General features: G+C 43.1%; 1 protein-coding gene across 1 annotated transcript in view; it reads left to right on the top strand.

Annotated features, from left to right (window-relative positions):
* The window catches only part of DISC1 (DISC1 scaffold protein), a 358,119-nt gene extending 352,874 nt beyond the window's left edge, over window positions 1-5,245 (top strand). Inside the window, exon 13 of the mRNA XM_042907612.1 lies at window positions 3,784-5,245. Within this exon, the coding sequence (XP_042763546.1) occupies window positions 3,784-3,923 (140 nt within the window). The 3' untranslated portion in view covers window positions 3,924-5,245. The remainder of the gene's footprint in view (window positions 1-3,783) is intronic.
* Window positions 5,246-23,455: the final 18,210 nt, after the last annotated feature.

Genomic DNA, 23,455 nt, shown 5'->3' with positions numbered 1-23,455 from the left:
CCTATTAGGGATGAAAGCGGCCACAGCGATCAGCCACTGCCCTGCTCCAACCCTCCGTGGCCCCCACCTCACAGTCTACATACCTGCCCATACGGGTTTACTTTCTGCTCCACTCACTGGCACTACACTCATCTGCTTCTTATAACCGAACCTTTCTTAGTACACAGCAGGAGCTCAGGAGATGTTTGAATATTCGAATGAGTTAAGGCAAGAGCAAGGATCTTTTTCTGTTTTATTTCCCCAACTGCTTAATGGCGGAACCGTTCAAGTGATTTCTTTTATAAACACATTGATTTAAATATAAAAGGATGTGTGTCCATTTGAAGATTACAGAAGTATGGGGGAGAAAGGCTACATATTCCTCCCAGGACCAATACCTAGAAGCTTACCACTGTGTCCTTCTAAGGCACTTTTTTAGGTAGAAATCACTTCTGTCTAGAGTTTTTTGGTTTTTTGGTTGTTTTGTTTTTTTTTTTTGTAAAATGAGGATAATTCCATATAAATTGTTCTGTAACTTGCTCCCCACCCCACCCCCCACTCCACATTTTATCCTGGATTCTCTTCCATTTTAGCACATTCAAAATGTTTTGGAGCTTATATTTAATAAGGCATCACACAGGCAGGTTGGTTAGAAAGAGGTATTTTATAAATAAGAACATGATTCATTTTTAGTTTTTTTTTTTTTTTTTTTTAGTTCCAGTATAGTTAACATACAGTGCTATATTAGTACAACATAGTGATTCAACACTTCCATACCTCACCCGGTGCTCATCACAACAGGTGCACTCCTTCATCCCCATCACCTATTTCCCCCTTCCCCCCACCCACCTCCCCTCTGGTGACCATCAGTTTGTTCTCTATAGTTAAGAGTCTGTTTTGGGGGTTTGTTTTGTTTCTTAAATTCCACACATGAATGACATCATATGATATTTGTCTTTCGCTGACTGACTTATTTCACGTAGCACAATACTCTAGATCCATCCATGTTGTTGCAAATGTCAGAATTCCCTTCTTTGTTATGGCTGAGTCATATTCCATTATACCATTATACACACACACACACACACACACACACACCACTTTTTCTTTATCCATTCATCTATCGGTGGACACTTGGGCTGCTTCCATAATTTGGCTCTTGTACATAATGCTGCAATAAACATAGGATGCATACATATTTTCAAATTAGTGTTTTTGTATTCTTTAGTAAATACCTAAGAGTGGAATTACTGGATCACATGGTAATTCTATTTTTAATTTTTTTGAGGAACCTCCATACCATTTTCCACAGTGGCTGCACCAGTTTGCATTCCCACCAACAGTGCATGAAGGTTCCTTTCTTCGCCACGTCCTCACCAACACTTACTGTAATAAAAACATGATTTTAATCATTCTGATGATCATTACTCCATAGGCTCACTAAATGAGGCATCCAGGATCTCGATATCCAGTCCTGCTTTGACAGAGCCTGAGGTATTTGCTGTATCTACTACATTAGTGCATAAACCTTAAGTCTAATAGTGCCTCACAAAAGGCACGATACGCTCACAAGAAAAAAGAATATTTCTTTTAACTCTAGCCTTGTGAGGAAGGTATAAGCCTATGTGTTTTATTTTTATTTTTTATTTTTATTTTATTTTTTGAAGATCGAATGGTGAATTTATTTCATTCACGAAGATCATGAACTATTTAATAAGGTGCTTATTGAATAGTTCATGAATCGAGCAGCATCTCTTCTAGAAGGTAGAGGAGAGATTCCCGAGCATATGCAGTTTCTGAGTGAGACAGTGAAAACATCAAGTGATTTGCCAGCTTTCTGTTGCTGGTGATCATTTGCTCCAGCCTCTATCCTCTGGCTTCTCTGTGTCAGTGCAGTTTGTCGTGTGAAGGGCTGACGTGCTAGTTTAATTCTGTAACTTAGCCTTCTTCCTTTGTGGCTTCTCCCTCGGTCTCTTTTAAGAGACCTTTCAGTGTGTTCTGCGAGGGCTTAGAAATTGTACAAGTTCTTTAAGAAGCATCTCATTTTGGGTCGGTTCTCTCAAAAACCTGTGTCATTTCTCTCAAAAACCTGTGTCTCTCAAAAACCCTATTACCAATAGGGGCGTGTAGTCCCAGGCTGAGTATCAAAGGTAATTACATCTCAGGAATTTGTCAGGATTCATACACTGCTTAAGCTCTGTGCTTAGTCTTTATAAATGTGACATAATTTTGTGATTAAATTGCAGCTTGGTAGTTAGTCTGGGACCACTTATGCTTTTACTCGTACAAAGTCATATATGTTTTCACTAAAGATTAGCAGAGCTGTCCAGAGAAATGGAGGAAAATGAAGCCTTTTAAAAAAGAAAAAAAATACATATAAATATTGGATTATTTCTTTCCTTGCACCCGCTTATCCCCACCCTCATTCCCCTCAAGCTCAAGTGCAAGGAGTGAACCTTCATAGTCAATGAATGTAAATTACACGAAAGATGAAGTCTGGAGGGGAGCTTCAGGAAGAAAAGCTGCCAGAAGCTTTTCAGGGTGGTTCAGCATTTTTGCTTAGGAGAAGTTCATTTGCATAACTCCCAGGATCCTCCGGAGTTCTTTATTTAAAAAAGAAAGAGAAAGCTTTCTACAGTCATAACCTGGGGGGCTCTTTTTCTCTTGACATCGCACTGACATTGTACTTAAATAAAACAACATTGTAGCCTTGACAGGCTGTGAATGGTAAGATCTCTACAATCTACTTTTCCCAAAGCTTTGTTTTCTTCATATCTGGTCTGGTAATGTTTAAGTCGTCTGACCTCATGTGATGACTTAACAGTATTGAAGTGATGTTTAACTGACATATTTCCATATCCCCCTTCATTCCTCTTGGATGAAGTTAAATTAATTTGCTTATGAATCGAAAAGGATGTCATCTGTCTCTCATCCTGTTCATCTTTGAGTTGTTCTGACTCCTGGTACAAGAGGAAACAGGGACCTGACCATGGAGAGAAAAACCACCATTTGTTAAATGTAGTCCCAGGAAAGGGCTCATTTCTTAAGAGAATGACAGCCTCGTTTATTATTTGCTAAGTTATCTGTGATGGTTTTCTCTATGGGAGAAGCAACTTTTCAGGTCAGGAAACTAACAACCCAACAGTTGATGGAAAACCCAACCAGCCCACCCAGAAAAGGCAAGCTCCCCACACTCTGTCAAATCTTGAGTGGGCTGAACGGCTATTTCACAAGTAGCTGGGGGTTATAAATGACACGCGATGGCACAGTGGAATCGACAGGGGCTTAGAAATCATTGTTTCACGATAAAACTGAGGTTCCAAGTGATTTGCACAAGGTGACCTACGGCCCACATAAGTCCAGACCCACGGTGGCCCCCAAATCCTAGATTTCTTGAGGAAGCTCTCGTTTCCAGCCTTCTGCCCTTTTTGGCTGTCTGAGCACCGGGAACAGTTGCCCTGCCCCAGCCTGGGCCTTAGCAGGAGTCAGTCAGGCTGACCCAACATCATGGAGCATCCCAGTTGGCCATCTGTTTCGGTCTAAGAGCTGAGTCTCCCTTTTCCGTTTTGAAACCTTCCTTGAGAGAGTTAATAACCTCAGGCCTCATAGAGATTGCAATCGCTCTTGCACGAAGTGTAAAATTTGTATTAATATTTAATTCCTACAATTTGGGAGAACTCGACACCGCAATTAGATGGCAGTGCCCATCTGCTTCCGGCAGGCACACGTGCTGTTATGAGATCCCTGGGAGGCTGCGGAGGGCCGCCCGTCACCTTCGCGTGTGTTCCTTAACAACGTTCGCACAGTCTCTCAAGAGGGAGCTCCAGATGGTGAAGGAAACTCTGCAGGCCATGATCCTGCAGCTCCAGCCAGCAAAGGAGGCGGGAGAAAGAGAGGCCTCAGCTTCCTGTGTGACAGCTGGTGTCCGGGAAGCCCAGGCCTGAAGCAGGACAGCATGGGGGGCGGAGGGGGAGCGGCCACGCCATCAATATAGATGCGTGGGAGGCCTCGCTCACCTCCCCTGCGTGACCCATGTGCCTGAATCCACTGCGGAGATAGGGCCTGGAGGGCTCCGTGCAGGGAGGTGGTCCCTGTTGGCTCTCCTGGGGCCGAGATCCTGGAGACCGCATATGGGAATACAGGAGGGGACCGATCTGAATTTCCTTCCGAACGTCAGCCTGAGGCACCTGCCTCGTGTCCCTACCGCGAGTCTTCTGCGCAAGACTTGAACGTCTTCTCGTCTCAGCCCCCATTAGACAGAAGTCGGGGGTGAATCCTGCTAGAAAAATGTCTCTTTCCCTGTGCCGTCTTGCTTTCTGCTGCAATTAAAATATCTCCTGATTTAAGAACCCGTTAAAAGGAAACTAAACGTAAGTCTCTCTCTCGCCACACCTGTTATACTTTCCTACAGGCACATGATATAAGAAGGCTAATTAACCCCAGAATCTGGAATTAACAGCTTTTCACCTTCTCCTGTGAGTCACTAAAATCTCAGAAGAATTAATATGAAGAATTCCAAAAGATATTCCTTTAAAGTAACAGCCTGTCAGTGAGGTACAGTCATTCGGTTTTCCTATCGTGGCAACACCTGTTTGTGCGGCAAGGGTGTTTCACCGGGACATCCCGAAGTTCACCCGCAATGACAGCAGGAAGGGGAGCAGGGGCATGAAGGGATCGGGTGACATGTTTAAACATCTGGGCCTCTCCTGTTTTCCTCGCAAACCTGTTTGGCTCAGTGCCAGGCAGGGCATGGATGTGGAAACCTTCAGTGCAGTATAGTATTCTGCACTGAGTCAGTGCCTGTTCAGTGGGGCAGTGCATACTCAGGAAGGCAGTGCATACTCAGGAAGGCAATACAGTACTCAGGAAGGCAGCACAGGCCTCTGTAAGGTAGTAAATACTCAGTAATGTGGGGCATTGCAGGCCCCTCCCTGCGGAGGCAGCTGTAAACCAGGCTACGTTCAATTAGCCAGCATTTCCCAAGGTGCAGGGAGCACAGCAGCCTCTAAGAGATGCTCCACAAATGAACGGGTCTCCCTCGGTCAGATCCGTTTGGGAAATACGCCATGCCATCATTTCCGGTTGGAGAGCCACAGTGCACATTAGCATATCAGACTGGGACAGAGCTCAGTAAAGAAACCCGCTTGATTTTTATTTTTTTTTTTGGTCTAACCTACACTTTAATGGATCATAGATTTTATTAAAGTCCTATTAAGCCCCTGCCAATCTATGTTGTGCAGCACCGCGTTCTCTGGGGGAAGTCATGGTCCAAACAAATACTGATTTCCATCATGTACACGGCTGTGACAGCAGCCAGACTCAAGCTTTTGCACAGTGTTGAGCTTAGGAACTGCTTGCCACAGTTTGATAAGTCTAATTGATTTGTTGAGGGTTTTTTTTTTTTTTTTTGCTTCTGTTCTCATTTATACTTACAAGAAAGTGATGGCCCTCCTTTCGTTAGGATCCGTGGGCGCTGGACAGTTCTTGTCATTTCCTGAAGTCTCACTGTCATTTCCGGAAGCCAGCTGGTGCTTTGCGAAGCCTCCCGTGCTGGGCAGCACTTGTGTCCTCAAAGAGATGCCCTGCTTCAGCCAGCACCTGGCCAGGGTCCAGAGAACAAAGCGAAAGCACAACATGTGAATTTGCTGATTGTGGTTCCTCAATTTTATCTTGAGCGTTTAAAAAAATACACTGTACACATTTCAATAATAAGTATAATTAATTTGCTCTAGGAATTCTTGTTTTTTTTAACGATGGACCAAATTAGTGAATTATTTATGATCATGTCAGGAAGGTGTGATGTCCTTGTGACATGCTGCTTGGAATCCTTGAATCCTTGAATTAATTCCAGTGAAGCCAAACGTGGGAAGAGTCAGGATTGACCATATCACCAGTAACAAATGTCTACTTTGACATGCATCATTTTGGGAAGGCTCCCAGACACAAGACATCATAACAGGCACTAAGCCAAGTGTTTCAGATACGATCATGAGTGTTTCTGTGACGTCATGACATATTTGAAAATTCTGGAAGCTAATAACAGCTGTCACTGTGCCCCAGATAAGAGTTCTCTAGGACCTCCAAGTGAACAGTGTGTTTGTTTCTTTGTCAAGACACCTGAGTAAGTATCAGGGCAGGTGAGTGATGCTCTAACCACGTGCTGCCACCCATCTGTACTTTATGCTGCTGTCAGAGTCAACCAGGAAGCCTGCTAAAGGCCAGCACGTTTCCTCTGGCCACATGACCTCCTCAGGACAAGTCCCTTCTTCAGCCACTGTGACCTTCGAGGACCTGGGACCTTGTGTTCCAAACCATAATATAGGACAGTTTTTGTCAGGGCCTGAATTTAAAATCACCAAAACCACAATGCAAATTGAAGCTTTTACGGAGATAGTCAAGACCACAAGCCAAAGTGCAGATTGAAAATGGTGACCTGGAGTCTGATTTCCCTGTGACGTGGTATGAGAGAATGAGTCACAGGTTACTCTGCCCACCAGGCTGAGATGCTGGCATTCAAATGGCCGCCCGTTTATCTTTGACCAGCCTGAGTTAGGGCATGATCTCATTTGGTAACAATTCTGTTCCTTCCAACTTCCTGAAATTTCAAGATCGAAATGATGTTCCCCCAAATCTAACATTGGAAACCTTTCTTCCTCTGTAGTAAGGCTGGATTCCCCACTCCAGGAATGTGGAAAGGCTCAACTGTGTGCACTGGGACTGTCCTAAGACCTCTATAATCATTATCTCATTAAATTCTCGTATCAGACTTATAGATGTCTGTAGATGACGAAACAGAGCCTTCGAAGACCAGTGAGCTTTCCCCAAGGCACAGAGCTGGGGACCTGTGGAGTGGCAGTAGGGGTCAGAGACGGGTAGAATGCACTTCCTAATATGCTTCAATGTCTTTTCGAGGCTTCGAGCCATGGGGCTTTTTTGTTCACTTAAGAACGCGTGATCACCTTGGGAACCCTGCTAGGGAACCCTCAGCTTCCCACACCTTGGTAAGCCCCGGAAGTCTGGCTCAGCTCAGACAGGCTTCAACAGACCTACCCACCCTGCTGTCCTAACCAACCATTCAGTCCCAATCCACCACAAAAACCATACCAGGAACAACCACTTACTGCTTGGCAATGGAGAGATTTTCTTGGAAATCTGAAAAGAAATCATTCAGAAAAGGAAGAAACCCTTCCTGAAAGCATTCGAGAAAACAACATTGTACCCTTTGGTTAATGCCTCCTTGTATAAGTGATTCAGTACTGTTATTTTTAATATCCTCACCTTATCTAATCTGTGAATTTTGTCATATAATTTATTGCTTCATAAATTTTACTCTTGTTACATGAAATTAAAGCCGATATCCAAACCGTGGTGCACCTTTAAGATTTTTTTTTTTTTTTTTTTTTTGGTCTTCTGGAGTATGGATGATAGAAAAATGTATCAGGTTTATCCATTTCATCTTTTTGTTGCCGGATGATTGATTGTACAGTTACATTGCACAAAACGTTTCTAATAAAGCAATGCTTTAAAATGTGTGTGTGTTTACTTTCCATTTCAATGAATCAGAAAACAATGGAATTTTCTATTCCAGGCTCCTTGATTGAGGATAATGAAAATGATATTACTACTATAGTTGGGAACAAGACAAGGGTATCCACTTGAAATATTTTACTCGAGATACTGGCTAATTCATTTAGGAGAGAAAAACAATTGAGGGTTACAATCTGGGAAGGAGGAGATACAGCATTAGTTTTTACAGGTGTTGTAATTGTAAGCTAGAAAACCTAAGAGAGGGGCGACTGGGTCGCTCATTCAGTTAAGCATCCAAATCTTGGTTTCTGCTTCAGGTCATGATCTCACGGTTCGTGAGTTTAAGCTCCACGCTGGGTTTCGCTCTGACAGTACAGAGCCTGCTTGAGATTCTCTCTCTCCGCACCCCGCCCCCCCCCCCCAAAATAAATAAACTTAAAAAAAAAAAAAAAGAAAACCTAAGAGAACTAACAGAAATTTGTTTTTTTTTACACAATTAACACATCAAAGTCGATGGGCTTTGCATATACAAACAACAATCAGAAGAGAAAGTCTAAAGAAAAGACCACATTATTTAATAGCAACAAGAATGGAAAACAGCTAGGAATAAAATTAAGTCAGAAATGAGGAAGTCTTAGATGAAGGAAGCTTTAAGATGAAGGACACAAGAGAACTGAATAAATAGAAACACTCATCAAGCTTTTGGATACGAAGTCATCAGAAATTGTCCAATCTCTGTAAATTAATTTATAAGTTTTATCTGGTCTCAGCTGAGTCATAGATGTCTAGATATCCCCAGTATCCATTCTTTGTCCCATTCCTTCTAGCAATTCCTCATCGAGGCACAGTGTGCTACAGACATGCTTACACGTGCACACAATTGATTCGATTGCCAATCTGATCAAGCAAGGGGCCATTAGACGGATGTGGCAGACGTAAACAGACCAAACTCTAGGCCTGAAAATGCCTCAAGGTCACGAAATGGAAACCCAAGGGCAGCCAGTCAAAACAGCCAACTAGCCTTCAAGCTACAGCCAGTCAGCATTTTCCATGCTTGGTTTCTGCCTTTTCTCTACACAAGTCTCTGCCAGTGGAGTGCTCCTTGCCTCGTCCAGCCTGCGGCTGCCTGATTTGAATTGTTGTTTCCCCAAACTCCTAAAATGTCTTCATACACCTCAGTTTCTTTTTTACCAGTACCCCTGGGTGCAAGAGCAACCATGGGAAGCAACCTCATTTGTAATCAATAGGAAACTGTTTAAACAAATTAAGTATATCCACACTATGGAATGCTTTGAAGTTGCTTTTAGAATCTTTCTATGTGCATATACGTATCTGCAGAGATATCACTGGAAAGGGACGCAGGTGACTTAGGGAAAAGGGGTAGCAAGGAGACTTACTTTCCTGTGTACTGCTATTCTTTCAAAATTGTTATGCCACGTGGTTATATTTACTTATTTGAAAAATCAAATAGGGGTGCCTGGGTGGGTCAGCTGGTTGAGTGTCCGAATTTGGCTCATGTCATGATCTCTCAATTCATGGGTTCGAGCCCCGTGTCGGGCTCTGCACTGACAGCTCCGAGCCTGGAGCCTGCTTTGGATTCTGTGTCTCCCTCTCTCTCTCTGCCCCTCTTGGGCTTGTGCTCTCTTTCTCTCTCTCTCTTTCTCTCTCTCTCATAAATTAATAAATAAACCTTTAAAAAAATAAAAAATAAAATAATTTCTTGCAGAAAAAAAACATAAATCATGGAGATATAGGAACAGGCCCTAAGGTAGAGCAGGGCACACAGGCCCAGGTTTCCCTGATGTTGATGCAAGACTCACTCCCTCTTCAGCACCCACCATGTGCCCAGCATGGTGCTGGAGGGACAGTGTGCCACATATTGGTGACAAAAAGACAACTATGACATATTATGATTGAATGACTTGAAGGAAAGTAATTGCCGGGATCATTGTAATTATTATCATCCTTAAAAAATTTTTTTTAATGTTTATTTTTGAGAGACAGAGAGAGAGAGAGTGCACATGCACGCTCGTGCGAGCAAGTGGGGGAGCGGCAGAGAGAGAGGGAGACACAGAATCCGAAGCAGGCTCCAGGCTCCCAGCTGTCAGAACAGAGCCGGGCGCGGGGCTCACACCCACGAGCAGTGAGATCATGACCTGAGCCAAAGTCTGCTGCTTAACCGACTGAGCCACCCAGGTGCCACTGTGATATTATCACCTGAAAGAGATGGATGTGTTTTGGCACTTTCTTGAGTACCTATCGACATTCAGTAATTTAGTATCAAAACTTCGGTCCCGTTTGGGACCTCAGTTCTCATCCTAGGTGAGGGAATTCGGTAAAGCCTCTTCCTCGGAATAGTAGACCAAAGAGCCCTGTAGGCTGGTTGTGCGGGCAGAGTGGGGAGTGGGGAAACACAGTCACATCTGTCCCCTCTTGTCCCTTAGGGGGACCTACTCATTCCATTAGTGTTTTGTTTCAACAGGTATGCTTTTGAGTATACCTATCACACACACTTTCCTACCATAGAAAGGAAGTTCTGACAGACACCGGAATGAAGGACAGTTCGGAGAATACCTTTTCTTCCCTTCCTATTCCAGTAACACGAAAGACGTTCTTGACACTATAGCACCCTTTCTCAAGAGTTTGAAAAGCATCTACTAGAAACAAAGCTCATGTCTGTCACGGGAGTTTGACCTCTTCCCAGTGCCCATGAAACACTTACTGAACTCCTCCTATAAAAATTGTTCTTCCTATAAACAGATGAATTTACAACTAGAGGTGTTAAAAAGGTTAGTGAAAATCATCCAGCAAGTAATGAAAATGGGTTGAGTGTTGATTCCTAGGACCCTGGTTTTAAATCTACTAAATATATGATTAGACCGTACACACACATGCAGACACACATGTACACGTATACACATCTGTGCAGACACACACACACACACACATGCAGACACACGCATGGAGACACAATAATAGTTCAGCTAATATTGAGCAAACAAGTATTTATTATTTTCTGTTTCCTGTATGATTTTTATTGGTGAAAACAACATTAAATTTTTTTTAGTGCTTATTTATTATTTTGAGAAAGAGACACAGTGCAAGCAGGGGAGAGGCAGAGAGAGAGGGAGACACAGAATCCAAAGCAGCTACTTACCGGACTGAGCCACCCAGGCGGCCCTGTAAAAACAACATTTAAAAGACATTATTTAAAAAAATTCATGCGTAGCCCACTATCTTTATTTTTCCAGTCTCTATGTATATACAAAAAAAAAAAAAAACTATAGCCAGCATATTTTTATTCCACTTCTTATGTTTAATATGGCATTTCCCATTTTGCTACATAATCGTTATCGTCATTGTATTTATTGCTATATAATAGTCTCTCAAATCGATCTACTGTAACTTAGATATTCCTGTGTAACGGGGTATTAAATCTTTCTAATATTTTGCCATTCTAGAGACAGCTGCAATGACATCTTCATGCGGGTAGCTTTTTCTTGCCCTTGAATTATGCCCGTAGGAACAATTCCCAGGAGTGAGGGGACAAGAAAAGGTAAGAAAGTGTGCCACAGTTGAAATGACGTTTGCGCTGGGGAGTGAACCGAAAGTAACAGGCAACGCTACGTGCAGCCCGGCATTGATCGGCGTAATGGATTTTGTGGCGTTCCCTGCCAGCCAGAATGTGTCCACGGTAACCGCATCAGGCAAGCCACTGTTGGGCAATCCGTGCCATTTAAAATGAGCAGTGTGGACTCTGTCTGCAGCTATATGGCACTGAGCTTTTCCGAAGCCGCTCCAGCTGGTCTACCCAAAGATTTTTCAAAAGCAAAGCCACATATACAGGCATTTAAAAGTGAGGAGCATTTTCTCCAATGGGGAGTGAACAGAATCAGCCAAAGAGGGAGCACAACCCAGGCCAGACCACTGTGCCCGTCCTGAAGTACATTCTGGGATGTACTTGGCGTGGGGTATGGGGTGGGGGGAGTTGTTAGTATAAAAAAGAAGGTTTCCAGGGCGCCCAGGGGGCTCAGTAGGTTAAGCCTCCAGGTGGGAAACAGAAGCAGAAGGAAATGCAGGTAAAATGAAAGGTTTTTATAACCTGCAAATAAACTGTTGACAAATAGTTGAGGCAGGTGCAGTATAGCGTTTCTCCAGGAACTCGCTACTGTCTTAATGCTTTGCTAGAGGGAAAACCAACCTTAGCCTGACAATAGCTAGGCCTCCAGTATCCTGGGAGTCTTCTTTAGCATATGAAAATCCTTTGGAAACTTCTCCTTGACTTTACCTCCCCCCCCCCCACCCCACCCCTGACTCCCAAGTATATATAACAAGTCAGTCCCCACAATCCCAGTCCAGGGGCAGCTCTTCCTACCCACGGGTCCTGTCCCCATACTTTAATAAAGTCACCTTTTTGCCCCCAAGATATCTCAAGAATTCTTCCTTGGTTGTGGGCTTCAGACTCCTAACACCACTCCAAAACCCTATCATTTGGCCACCAGACTCTTGATTTCAGATCAAGTCATGATCTCAGGGCTCATGGGTTCGAGCATTGCAGCCTCCTGGCGGGCTTTATGCGGTCAGCACAGAGTCTGTTTGGGATTCTCTCTCTCCCTCTCTGCCCCTCTCCCAAACCGAGTGTTTGTTCTCTCTCTCTCTCTCTCTCTCTCTCTCTCTCTCTCTCTCTCTGTGTGTGTCTCAAAATAAATAAATAAACTTTAAAAAAAGAGGGTCTCCAATTTGTGGCTCTGGCCACCCTCCCCCACCAGACCCCGTGGTGCTCTCACTAAGAAGAATATGAAAGTTTGAACTAGAAAGTGCTCTGGCTTACTTTGACTTCATCTACTCAGCCTAGCAAGGGTCTTTTTCTAAAACATCGTCTTGCAATATGCAGAATTGCACGTCAACCTGAGCTTGGCTTTGGATGACCTTAGCCAGAGCTCTTCCTCCCCAGCCTGGCCCCCACCCATCTTATGTCCTCAGCCCCTGAGTGACGTGAGAATGAAGATTCGAGACCCCTGTAGGTTACCACAGAATCTGATCTCCTTCCCAAAGATGCATTCTTTTTTTTTTTTTTTTAAGTTTACTTATTTATTTTGAGAGAGAAAACATGAGCAGGGGAGGTGCAGAGAGAGAGGGAGGGGGGAGAGAGCATCCCAAGCAGGCTCTGTGCTGTGAGCACAGAGCCTGGTGCGGGGCTGGATCCCACAAACCACGAGATCATGACTTGATCATGAAATCAAACGTCAGACACTTAACCGACTGAGCCACGCAGGCTTGATTCACAGTGTCTTTTTACCTGCACCCAACTTTGATGGCCCTTTGTCCTCACTTTTACCAATCCTTCTCACTGGGTGCTTTTGTTGTTTCAATCTCTTTTCCTCACCTCATTTATTTGCGTTTCCTCTTTAGGGGAGAAAGGAAAAGTGGCAGTTTCTGATTACTTGAGAGCTCCCGGGTGAACTCCCCGTGATTCTAAAGCACCCTCTTCATTTACCAACATTGAAGCCGGCATTCATCTCTGCCTTCGCCTTCGGTGGGGGCACCAGCTCTCAGCAGGACCGTAACATCTGTGACAACCACACAGCTGGGGACGCTGGGAACGGAGACGTCGTCGCTTGGCTTTCCTGGGAGGCTTCAGTCAATAAAAACCCCACGCCTCTCTTCACCCGGATGGTAGCTTCTGATGCTTTGTGTCGGCCCAGAGAGTTCCCTCCTTTACAAGTAGCATGAGTAAGAACCGCTTTATAGAGGAACCAGAGAACCGGAGGGAAATTGATGATGCACGACCCTGTGGGCAAAAGCGCTTGTCGCGTGAGGAAGGTGTGGAAGATGCGAAGGGGACAGTGAAACAAGGCGCTCTTGCAGAATCCGGGAAGAGACAGAAAGTGTGCACGAGGCCAGCGGAAGGCAAATGACAGGTCGCAGCCTCGGAGGAAAAAGGAAAATGAAGCAGACCGCTGTGCGGTGGCGGGGACCACACGATGCACAGAAAACGATCGCTGAAGGATTCCTTTCCAGACGAATTCAGAAACGCAGAGGGCATGTGCCAAGTGGTGCCTCGTTAAGCGCGGGTTTTGAGTTTTAAGGACAACTGTACAAGGGCGCCTCATCCTGGCCCCAGAAGCAGGCAATTACCTGGGAGCTGCTTAACTCTGAGAGGTTTGAACTAAGGGCATCTGGTTGTGTTCTGCTGGGAGGATTCTGCGTCCTCTCACATAATGAGACAGGTGCACCGCGGGCCTGTCTCAGCTGTGAGGAGGAGTTTCCTGCCAGTCCACACAAAATCGCAGTGAAATCGTTGGTTTGGTGTTCCGGTGCACTTTTATGTTTGTGCCCCGCTGGCAAGCAGTGAGCGGGGCGGGGGGCAGCCAGAGCAAGTGTGGAGGCATCAGGCCTGGCTGGTCCCCCCTGCTCAGGGTCTAGGCTATGCCAGGAGTCCAGGGAAGAAGTCCAAAGGCACACAGGGACAGGCCGGTGGAAGGATCGACCTAAAGCAGGTGTCCCTAGGGTGAAATTGGGGTCGCCTCATAGAGAATTGCAAATGTCTCAGCTGGGCAGGATAGGAGCCAACAAAGAAACCTTTCCCGGCTCTCCCCCCCACCCCACCCCTATCCCCACTCTCCCTTTCCCTGTGGTTAAACCTCTTTCTTGTTAAATCATCTTTTCATTTACGATGGTTCTGGCAAATCTGAAATCGTAGCCTCTAAGAAGATTACTAGAATCTCTCTCAACCTGCTTAGTTCTTATTTTTTGCTTTGTTATCAAGAGACGACGACTCACTTTACCGTGATGTTTTTTTCCCTCAATCATAAAGAGATCCCTCTCTCCCCTAGAGGACGTAAAGAATTTTCTTGAGCTACCGAAAGACTTTCTAAATTAGGAGCAACGTTTATAAAGGCACACAGGGTGGAAGCTTTTATTCCATCCTGCCCCAGACGTTTCTTGGGGCAGATACATGATTCCCCTGGGACAGCCACACAGTGTTGTTGGGGTAAAATTTACGCTTTGGTTTGGAACCCTGATGGAAAGCTGAATAGAACTGTCACAACTGGCATATTTCACATGCTCATAACAAATGATTATATGCATGGACAGAAGGACTGAAAGATTTATTAATGCCCATGTAACTACCAGAGAACTATAAAGCTGCACCGGGGAGATATCTAAGATATTTTCCAGGACTCAGCACTACAGGATATCTCTGTATCACTGTGATCTCATGTCATACACTCACTTCTTAGCCCCTGTGCTGTGGCTCCTGGTCCCATCACTCCATTGAAGATCTTGAACATGACCTGCCAAATCCAACGGCATTCTCTCTGGGCTTGTTCTCCTCTGCATTTTGGCAACAGTGTCCAGTGTTGAAGCAAATCTCCTTCTCGTTGAACCTCCCTTCCCTCTGGGGTTCCATGACACTACATTCCCCTGTGGTCTCATCCTAACATCAGTCTTCTTGCATGATTGTTCTCTCTCTCGGGCTTAGAAGAGGGATACCTCAAGACCCTGTCCTCCAATCTCCTTTCCTCCTGGGCATGTTCATCCGCTCCAACAATTTCAACATCATCTTTATAGTGATTGTTCCCAAAGGCATAAGATTCGATTACAATATTTATCGAGCACCTAGCACCTTAGGTACTAGGTGAGGCCCCAAATTCAAAGTTGTTTATGGGACAGTACACTCAGATCATTCTCTGGTTTTGCCCTCTTTTCTGAGCTTTGAATTCTGCTGGACATTTCTATCACTACATTTTAGGCATCTCAAACTAAAAAAACCAACTTCATTTTTTTTTCCTTCTAAAAATCTACCTACCATTCAGCTGTTCTTTACCCTGGAATCTGGCACTTTGGTCTTCTTTTAATTTTTTTTTTAACGTTTATTTATTTTTGAGACAGAGAGAGACAGAGCATGAACAGGAGAGGGTCAGAGAGAAGGAGACCCAGAATCCGAAACGGGCTCCAGGCTCTGAGCTGTCAGCACAGAGCCCGACGCGGGGCTCGAACCCACGGACCGCAAGATCATGACCTGAGCCGAAGCCGGACGCTCAACTGACTGAGCCACCCAGGCACCCCCTCACTTTCATCTTCTAAGAGACACTGACTGGAAGGTTCACAATTGCTTTATGTTCCTACTCCTTCCTCATTCCATGTCCCATCAGAAAAGTCTTTCTGCTTTTAGCATTGAGAGTTTTTATATCTCTTTCATTCTCTGTCTAGTTCAGATTCTGGCCACACTTGAACTATTGCTACAGGTTTCTGTTTTTTCTTTCTCCAATTTCTCACAATTTAAATCCACGGTCAAAGCTATTTTCCTATACCAACGCAGAACAGGCTCAAAATCCCTCAATGATTTGCGGTTGCCCGAAGTTTTTTTTTTTCTTCCAAATTTTTATTTAAATTCTAACTAGTTAACATTCAGTGCAATGTTGGTTTCAGAAGTAGAATTCAGTGACTCACCAATTACTTACACAAATTACTTACAACATCCAGTGCTCATCATAACAGATGCCTTCCTTAATACCAATCACCCATCTAACCCATCTGCCATCCACCTCTCTCCATCAACCCTCACTTTACTCTCTTTCAGTCGCTCATGATTTGCTTCCCTCTCTTTCCCCACTTCACATGTTCATCTGTTTTGTTTCTTAAATTCCACATATGAGTGAAATCATATGGTATCTCTCTTTCTCTTCCTGACTTATTTTGCTTAGCATAATACACTCTAGCCCCATCCACATTGTTGCAAATGGCACAATGCCATTCTTTTTGATGGCTGAGTAATATTCCATTATATATGTTTACACATACCAACCACATCTTTATCCATTCGTCAGTGAATGGACATTTGGGCTCTCTAAATAGCTTGGCTGCTGTCGATAGTGCTGTTATAAACATCGGGGTGCATGTACCCCTTCAAATCTGTATTTTTGTTTCCTTTGGGTAAATACCTAGTAGGGCAATTGCTGGGTCCTAGGGTAGTTCTATTTTTAGCTTTTTGAGGAACCTCCATACTGTTCTCCAGAGTGGCTGCACCAGTTTGCATTTCCACCAACAGTGCAAGAGGGTTCCCCTTTCTCGGCATCCTCGCCAACACCTCTTATTTCTTGTGTTGTTAATGTTAGTCATTCTGACAGGTGTGAGGTGGTATCTCATCACGGTTTTGATTTGTATTCTCTGATGAGGAGTGATGTTGAGAATCTTTTCATGTGTCTGTTGGCCATCTGGACGTCTTCTTTGTCTTCTGCCCATTTCTTAACCGGATTATTTGGTTTTGGGGTGTTGCGATGGCTAAGTTTTTACAGATTTTGGATACTAACCCTTTATCAGATCTGTCGTTTGCAAATATCTTCTCCCAGTCTGTAGACTGCCTTTCCGTTTTGCTGATTGTTTTCTTCGCTGTACAGAAGATTTTAATTTTGATGAGGTCCCAACAGTTCATTTTTGCTTTGTTTCCCTTGCCTCTGGTGATGTGTATAGTGAGAAGTTGCTAGGGCTGAGGTCGAAGAGGTTGCTGCCTGCGTTCTCCTCTAGGATTTTGATGGTTTCTTGTCTCACATTTAGGTTTTTCATCCATTTTGAATTTTTTTAATTTTGAATTTATTTATTTATATGCTGTAAGAAAGTGGTCCAGTTTCATTTTTCTACATGTTGCTATCTAGTTTTCCCAACATCGTTTGTTAAAGAGACTGTCTTTTTTCCATTGGATATTTTTTCCTCCTTTGTCAAAGATCAGTTACAATATAGTTGTGGGTGCATTTCTGGGTTTTCTATTCTATGCCATTGACCCGTGTGTCCTTTTTTGTGCGAGTACCATACTGTCTTGATGACTACAGTTTTATAATATAGCTTGAAATCCAGAATCGTGATGCCTCCAGTTTTGTGTTTCTTTTTCAGGATTTCTTTGGCTATTTGTTATCTTTCATGGTTCCATACAAATTTTAGGATTGTTTGTTCTAGCTCTGTGAAAAATGCTGGTGGTATTTTGATGGGGATTGTCTTAAGTGTGTACATTTCTTCGGATAGTATAGACGTTTTAACAATGTCGTCCTTCTGATCCATGAGCGTGGAATTCTTTTCCATTTCTCTGTGTCATCTTCCATTTCTTTTATAAATGTCCTATAGTTTTAAGCATACAGATCTTTACCTCTTTGGTTAGGTTTATGCCTAAGTACCTAATTGGTTTTGGTGCAATTGCAAATGGGATTTATTCCATGATTTGTTTTTCTGCTGCTTTGCCACTGGTGTATAGAAATGCAACTGATTTCTGTACATTGATTTTATATCCTGAAACTGCTGAGTTCATGTATTGGTTCCAGCAATTTTTTGGCGGAGTCTTGCAGGTTTTCTACATAGAGTGTCATTGGTCTGCAAATAGGGAAAGTCTGACTTCTTCCTTACTGATTTGGATGCTTTTTATTTCTTTTTGTTGTCTGACTGCTGAAGCTAAGACTTAAGTACTATATTAAATAACCATAGTGAGAGGGGACATCCCTGTCTTGTTCCTGACCATAGGGAAAAAAGGCTCTCAGTTTTTCCACATTGAGGATGGTTTTAGCTGTGGGTCAACAATAAAGTTTTTATTCAAAGATGATCATTGTCTGTGACCAAACCATCCTTCCAGACTCATCTTGAAATACTTCCTTCCACCCGCTCTAGGTTATTCACCATTTCTCAGCTTTCCATCTATTTTTGCATAGCTTTTCTCATGGCTGTGCTCTTAACCTTGAATGCTGGTATTCACTTATCTAACTTAGGCTTACTTGTCAAGAGTGCAAGAGAAGGAAAGCAATCAAATATGAGCCCCAGGTTTTGGACCTGAGCAAGTGGTAATGTCATTTATTCATATAGTGAAAGCTTTGGCAAAGAGAGGATAATGGTGTGTGTGTGTGTGTGTGTGTGTGTGTGTGTGTGTGTGTTGGGAAGGGGAGAGGCTACCAGTAATTTGTCCACGTTGAGTTGAAATTATTTTTATTAGACATGCCAATGGAGATTCCAGGCAGAGAGTATGAGTTTGAATTGGACTGGAGAGTCATGTCACATGGGTGTTATTTAAAGCCATGGAAATAGGTAAAACTAAGTAGCAATAGAGAAATATTTAAAGGAAAGAGAAATCCAAGAGGAGAAAAGGAGAAGTCATGGGAGTCTGCAATAATCACCATCCCTTGGGGAGGAGTTTTGATGTGATGAACAGCAGATACCTTGTAGTAGATGGTAGGGAACTTAAGGTCAGGGACCTTTCATGCAATTCATATAAATCATCTTAATCCTGGTAGCCCTGCAAGGTGGTTACTATTATCCGTCTTCTGCAGATGAGGAAACTTGACCTTATGGGTCACTCCATATAAAGAAATATATTGGATTCCCTCTATCCAGATATCCAAAAAGAATAATGTTAGCAGAAAAGGAAAACACCCTTCTTCCCTTTTCATGTTGTCTTATGATTAAAATAATGTAGCCTTAAGCCAACGCACAGGCAAATCCTGTTCTCTTCTAACTGTTAATGACACTGTAGGTAGACGCAGAGCTAATACATCCACAGCTTGTCATTTTCATGACCAAATTACGTCAGGCGATCCTTGAGACAGTAGGAGCCGATGAGCGCCCCACTGTTGATAAATAGTTGAATGGGTACTTCACAGCAGAGCCCATCTTCAAAAAGATCACAGCTTTCTCAAAGCTTCTATTTTGGGTCCGCCTTCCTCCACATTTATAGATACATATATGATAGCCTAATCTGCCCTTAATGACGCCGACTTTGTTCCCGAAACCCTTTCTTTGCTGTCTAAGGAGGCTGAGTACCCACATCAAATATGAATAAGGTAAACCCCTTCCCAAGGTGTGAATGATGGTTGGAGTTTTGTCTGGTGCTGTTGAGTCTAAAGGCAATAATCACAGAAAATATAAGAAGATGCTGGTCGGTTCAGTCCATCCCGGTGCCCGGGCTTTGCGGAGGAGGAGGAAGAAAAGTGGTAACTGGGGCACCTGGGTGGCTCAGTCGGTTAAGTGTCTGACTTCGGCTCAGGTCATGATCTTGCGGTCCGTGAGTTCGAGCCCCGCGTCAGGCTCTGTGCAGACGGCTCAGAGCCTGGAGCCTGTTTCAGTTTCTGTGTCTCCCTCTCTCTCTGCCCCTCCCCTGCTCATGCTCTGTCTCTCTCTCTGTCTCAGAAATAAATAAACGTTAAAAAAAATTTTTTTTAAAAAGAAAAGTGGTAACAATGGTGATGGCAGGAAACACTTTTCTTCCCTTAGTTCACAGCCTGTATATTCCCCAGCATAGAAGGGACCTCTGAGCATAATACTTCAAAGCATGATTAAAAATTAATGGCTTATGTAACAACCAATATTGAAAAACTCATCCATACAAGTGGCTATTATTCTTTAAAAGAAGGATTTCTAGGAGATGACAGTCTTACTTTAGTGAGCTTAATTCCACTTTGGTAATTGTCTTCGGATCCCATTTCTACACCATGCGTGAATACCAATTTCACCCAGATAGCCACTTTTTTTTCGACTTACGGTGTTTTTCCCATTTTGATCGCCGCCTTCTTTTTCTTGTCTTTTCTCTATTTTTTTTTTTTAGCCTCCAGCACTGTAAGAAACAAATATTTATTGTTTAAGCTGTCCAGTCTACAGTTTCTGAACGAAGTAAGACAGGCACCTACAGTTTGTTTGACAGGGCAGATCAATGCAGGTGGGATAGTCGATGGCAACACAGAATCGTATTGACCATATGGTTACACAGAAGAGATTGTGAGCTGACGTGTGAACATCACAGAGGAGTCTGGAGCAAAGGGCATTTCTAGAATAGTGTGGACAGTGACAGGGAAAGATTTCATCAGCTGCTTCTTTTTTTAAAATTTGTAATATTTTTAAAAGTTTTTTTGTATTTATTTAAGTAATCTCTGCACCCAACGTGGGGCTCGCGCTCATAGCCCCGAGGTCAAGAGTCACATGCTCTTCCCACTGAGCCAGCCAGGGGCCCCTCGGTCATCTTCTTTCTTTTTAATGTTTTTTTTTTAATGCTTAATTTGAAAGAGAGAAAGCACACAAGAGCAAAGGGAGGGGCAGAGAGAGAGGGAGAGAGAGAGAGCCCCGAATGGGCTCCACGCTGACAGTGTGGAGCCTGATGCAGGGCTCAATCCCATGAACCGCGAGATCATGACCTGAGCCGAAGTCAAGAGTTGGACGCTTAACCAGCTGAACCACCCAGGAGCCCCCCTTCGGTCACCTTCTTAACAATGGTAATACCTATGGAATATTTGGGGGCAACATCTTAAGCATATTAAATACATCATTTCATTTAATATATTCAGCAATCCCATGACAGATCAGTTGTTCAATCAGAAGAACAGAACCCTCCGAAGGTTTCTAAGCAGTTTGGGGTTTAGAAGGGCTAGCGGAAGAAAAGTTAAGGAAGGTCACCACCGGCTCTCAGCTTCACCACTACAGTTCAGAGAATCAGGCAATGGTTGCTATAGTCCATATTAAGATACTACAAGAGATTTCCACTAATGTCATGGTCAACCATCAGCACAAAGGTGGGTGAGGGCAGAGGGGGGCCTGGGGACCCCTGCAGAGGCTCACAGAGCCTGACACACATCTGTGTACCCACAACCAGAGAAATATCAGATATCCTGGGAAATATCGTTCTTTCCTGTGATCTAGTAAAGGGAGCAGAAGGGAGTAGGAATGGATACCAGTTACCAAAAATATTCAGCACTATTATTGTTTCCATTCACAGAGCATCTCCCTGAGTCAACTGCCGCAGAAACAAAAGGGCAGAGCTGTGATTCGAATACAGGTGTGCCTTGATCTAAACTCATGCTCTTCCCCATTGCAATGTCCTTGGCTGTGATAGGCTTTAGGTTGTTCTCAAAGAGTAAATGTGCCGTCAGAAAGATGAAGCTCTGCCTCTCTTAAAGATTTTCAAAAGGGACTCTGGAGGTAATTCCAAAAGAGAAGTTTCAAAAATGCTTTGCATTAAAGAAGCATCACTAGGAAAAATAAAAAGCTTTCCCATGGAGGCAGTATCACTTTGGTAGCTGTATACGTTATGAAACTTGCAACAACTCTTAAAATTTCTGTTCGAACATGGAATATGTCACTTCTGCTTACATGCCATTGACCCAAGAGCATCACATGGCCAAGTCCAACCGAAGTTGGGTGAGATGGACACCCTTCTCATGGGAGGCACACTAGTCTTATAGCAGTAGGCAGTACAGCAAAGGGGGAAATAAATATTTGGAAAAAAATAACATAATCTCCTGTAATAGCTTATAAGAAAGGAAGGAGAGAAGGGGAAAGAAAGAAACTAGCCAAAGACCCAACATAAATAACAACAAAATTGAAAACTAAAATGCATTTTCCAAGAGATATAAAATAAAATAGAAATACATAAGGTTATGCTTTAGACTCATGAAAAGATTAAAAGGAAAGACTTTTTTTTAACTAAAAAGGAAAAAAAAAAATAGTTGGGGAGCTGAAAATACAGAAGTATTCCAAAGAACCCCTTGGATATCAGTAACCTAAGTAGTACCACAAACAACTGTATTCCTTCCATAGACTGAATCAGGATCAGGAAAGGATAGTGTTTAAAATTGCTCAGATTTATTATGATCAAATCTGCAAGACCCAATAATTCATATCCTAGGTTGCTCAAGAGGCTGGCTGAAATTATCTGCTAAAGAGCCACTAGAAGTAATCTTCAGGAAAATTATAAAGGCCTACTATATAAAAGGAGAAAAATATTGTGTATTATCATTTAATTCTTTTTTTTCTTTTTACTTATTTTAGTGTTATGGTTAAGTTCACATAGTAAAACCCTTCTTTATGTTTGGTCCCAGAAAAATATATGAATAGTTCTAAGAATACATTATGACCAGGTAGGGCTTATTTCAGGATTGAAAGGATGGTTAAATATCTTTAAATCCATTAATTAAATTCTACATATTATTAGAACTGAGGGGAGAAAAAAATCAAATGACCTTTTCCATAGACGCTGAAAAAGGAGTTTGACAAAATTCACACACAAAATTTATAATTAAAAACCCTGAAATAGGGGTGCCTGGGTGGCTCAGTCGGTTAAGTGTCGACTCTTGGTTTCTGCTCAGGTCGTGATCTTGCGTCTTCGTGAGTTTGGGCCCCACATCAGGCCCTGTGCTGGCAGCCTGGGGCCTGCTTGGAATTCCCTCTCTCCCTCTCTCTCTGCCCCTCCCCTACTCGTGCTGTCTCTCAAAATAAACAAACTTAAAAAAAAAAAACCTGAAATAAATAGAAGTCAGATACTCCTTAAACATAAAAAGTATACGAGTACTTCAATATCTCAGCCCCCAAACTGGCGTGTTTATTTGATGAGGAAAACACTGGCATTGCTGCTAAAACCAGGAGCACTAAAGTCACTGTTATTTCACATAGTGTTTGGGGGTATTAGCCAACAATTTAACAGTCTTTATCCATGGAAACAGGATACACAGAAATTACAGAATAGAATAGAATAAATAGAATAAGATAGAATAGGAGTAGGACACTAATTAGAAGATAGAAATTAAAAACTTCATCTACAATAATTAGACATATGAAATACTTAGGTGTATTTTAACGAGAAGTGTCTCATACCTGTGTCAGGAAAACCTGAAGGCATTCCTGAAAGACCTGAGATAGAACTGAACATTTGGAAAAGCCTACCCTGTTCTCAGACGTAAAGACATCACCAGAACTCAGAGTAGAGATCGACTCTGCTCGGTGGTGATGAGGGAGGACACATTTCCCTTTACTGCCCTTCATCAAGCCCTGTCATGTCGCCTGCGCAAGTCTGTGCATTTGTGAGCATGGAGTTATGGAAATCGAATGGTGGTGAGAGCTAAAAGTTATCCTGGATGCTAAGTACAACTATTCCTGGGGTCCAAGAGAGAAGATAAAGAAGTAGCGTTTTGAGGGGGTGCCTCCTGTC

This window comes from Panthera leo, chromosome D2 (genome assembly GCF_018350215.1).
Source record: "Panthera leo isolate Ple1 chromosome D2, P.leo_Ple1_pat1.1, whole genome shotgun sequence".
Classification (NCBI taxonomy): Eukaryota; Metazoa; Chordata; class Mammalia; order Carnivora; family Felidae; genus Panthera; species Panthera leo.
Note: the sequence above shows the minus strand (reverse complement) of the source record. Positions and strands in the feature narration are given on the sequence as shown.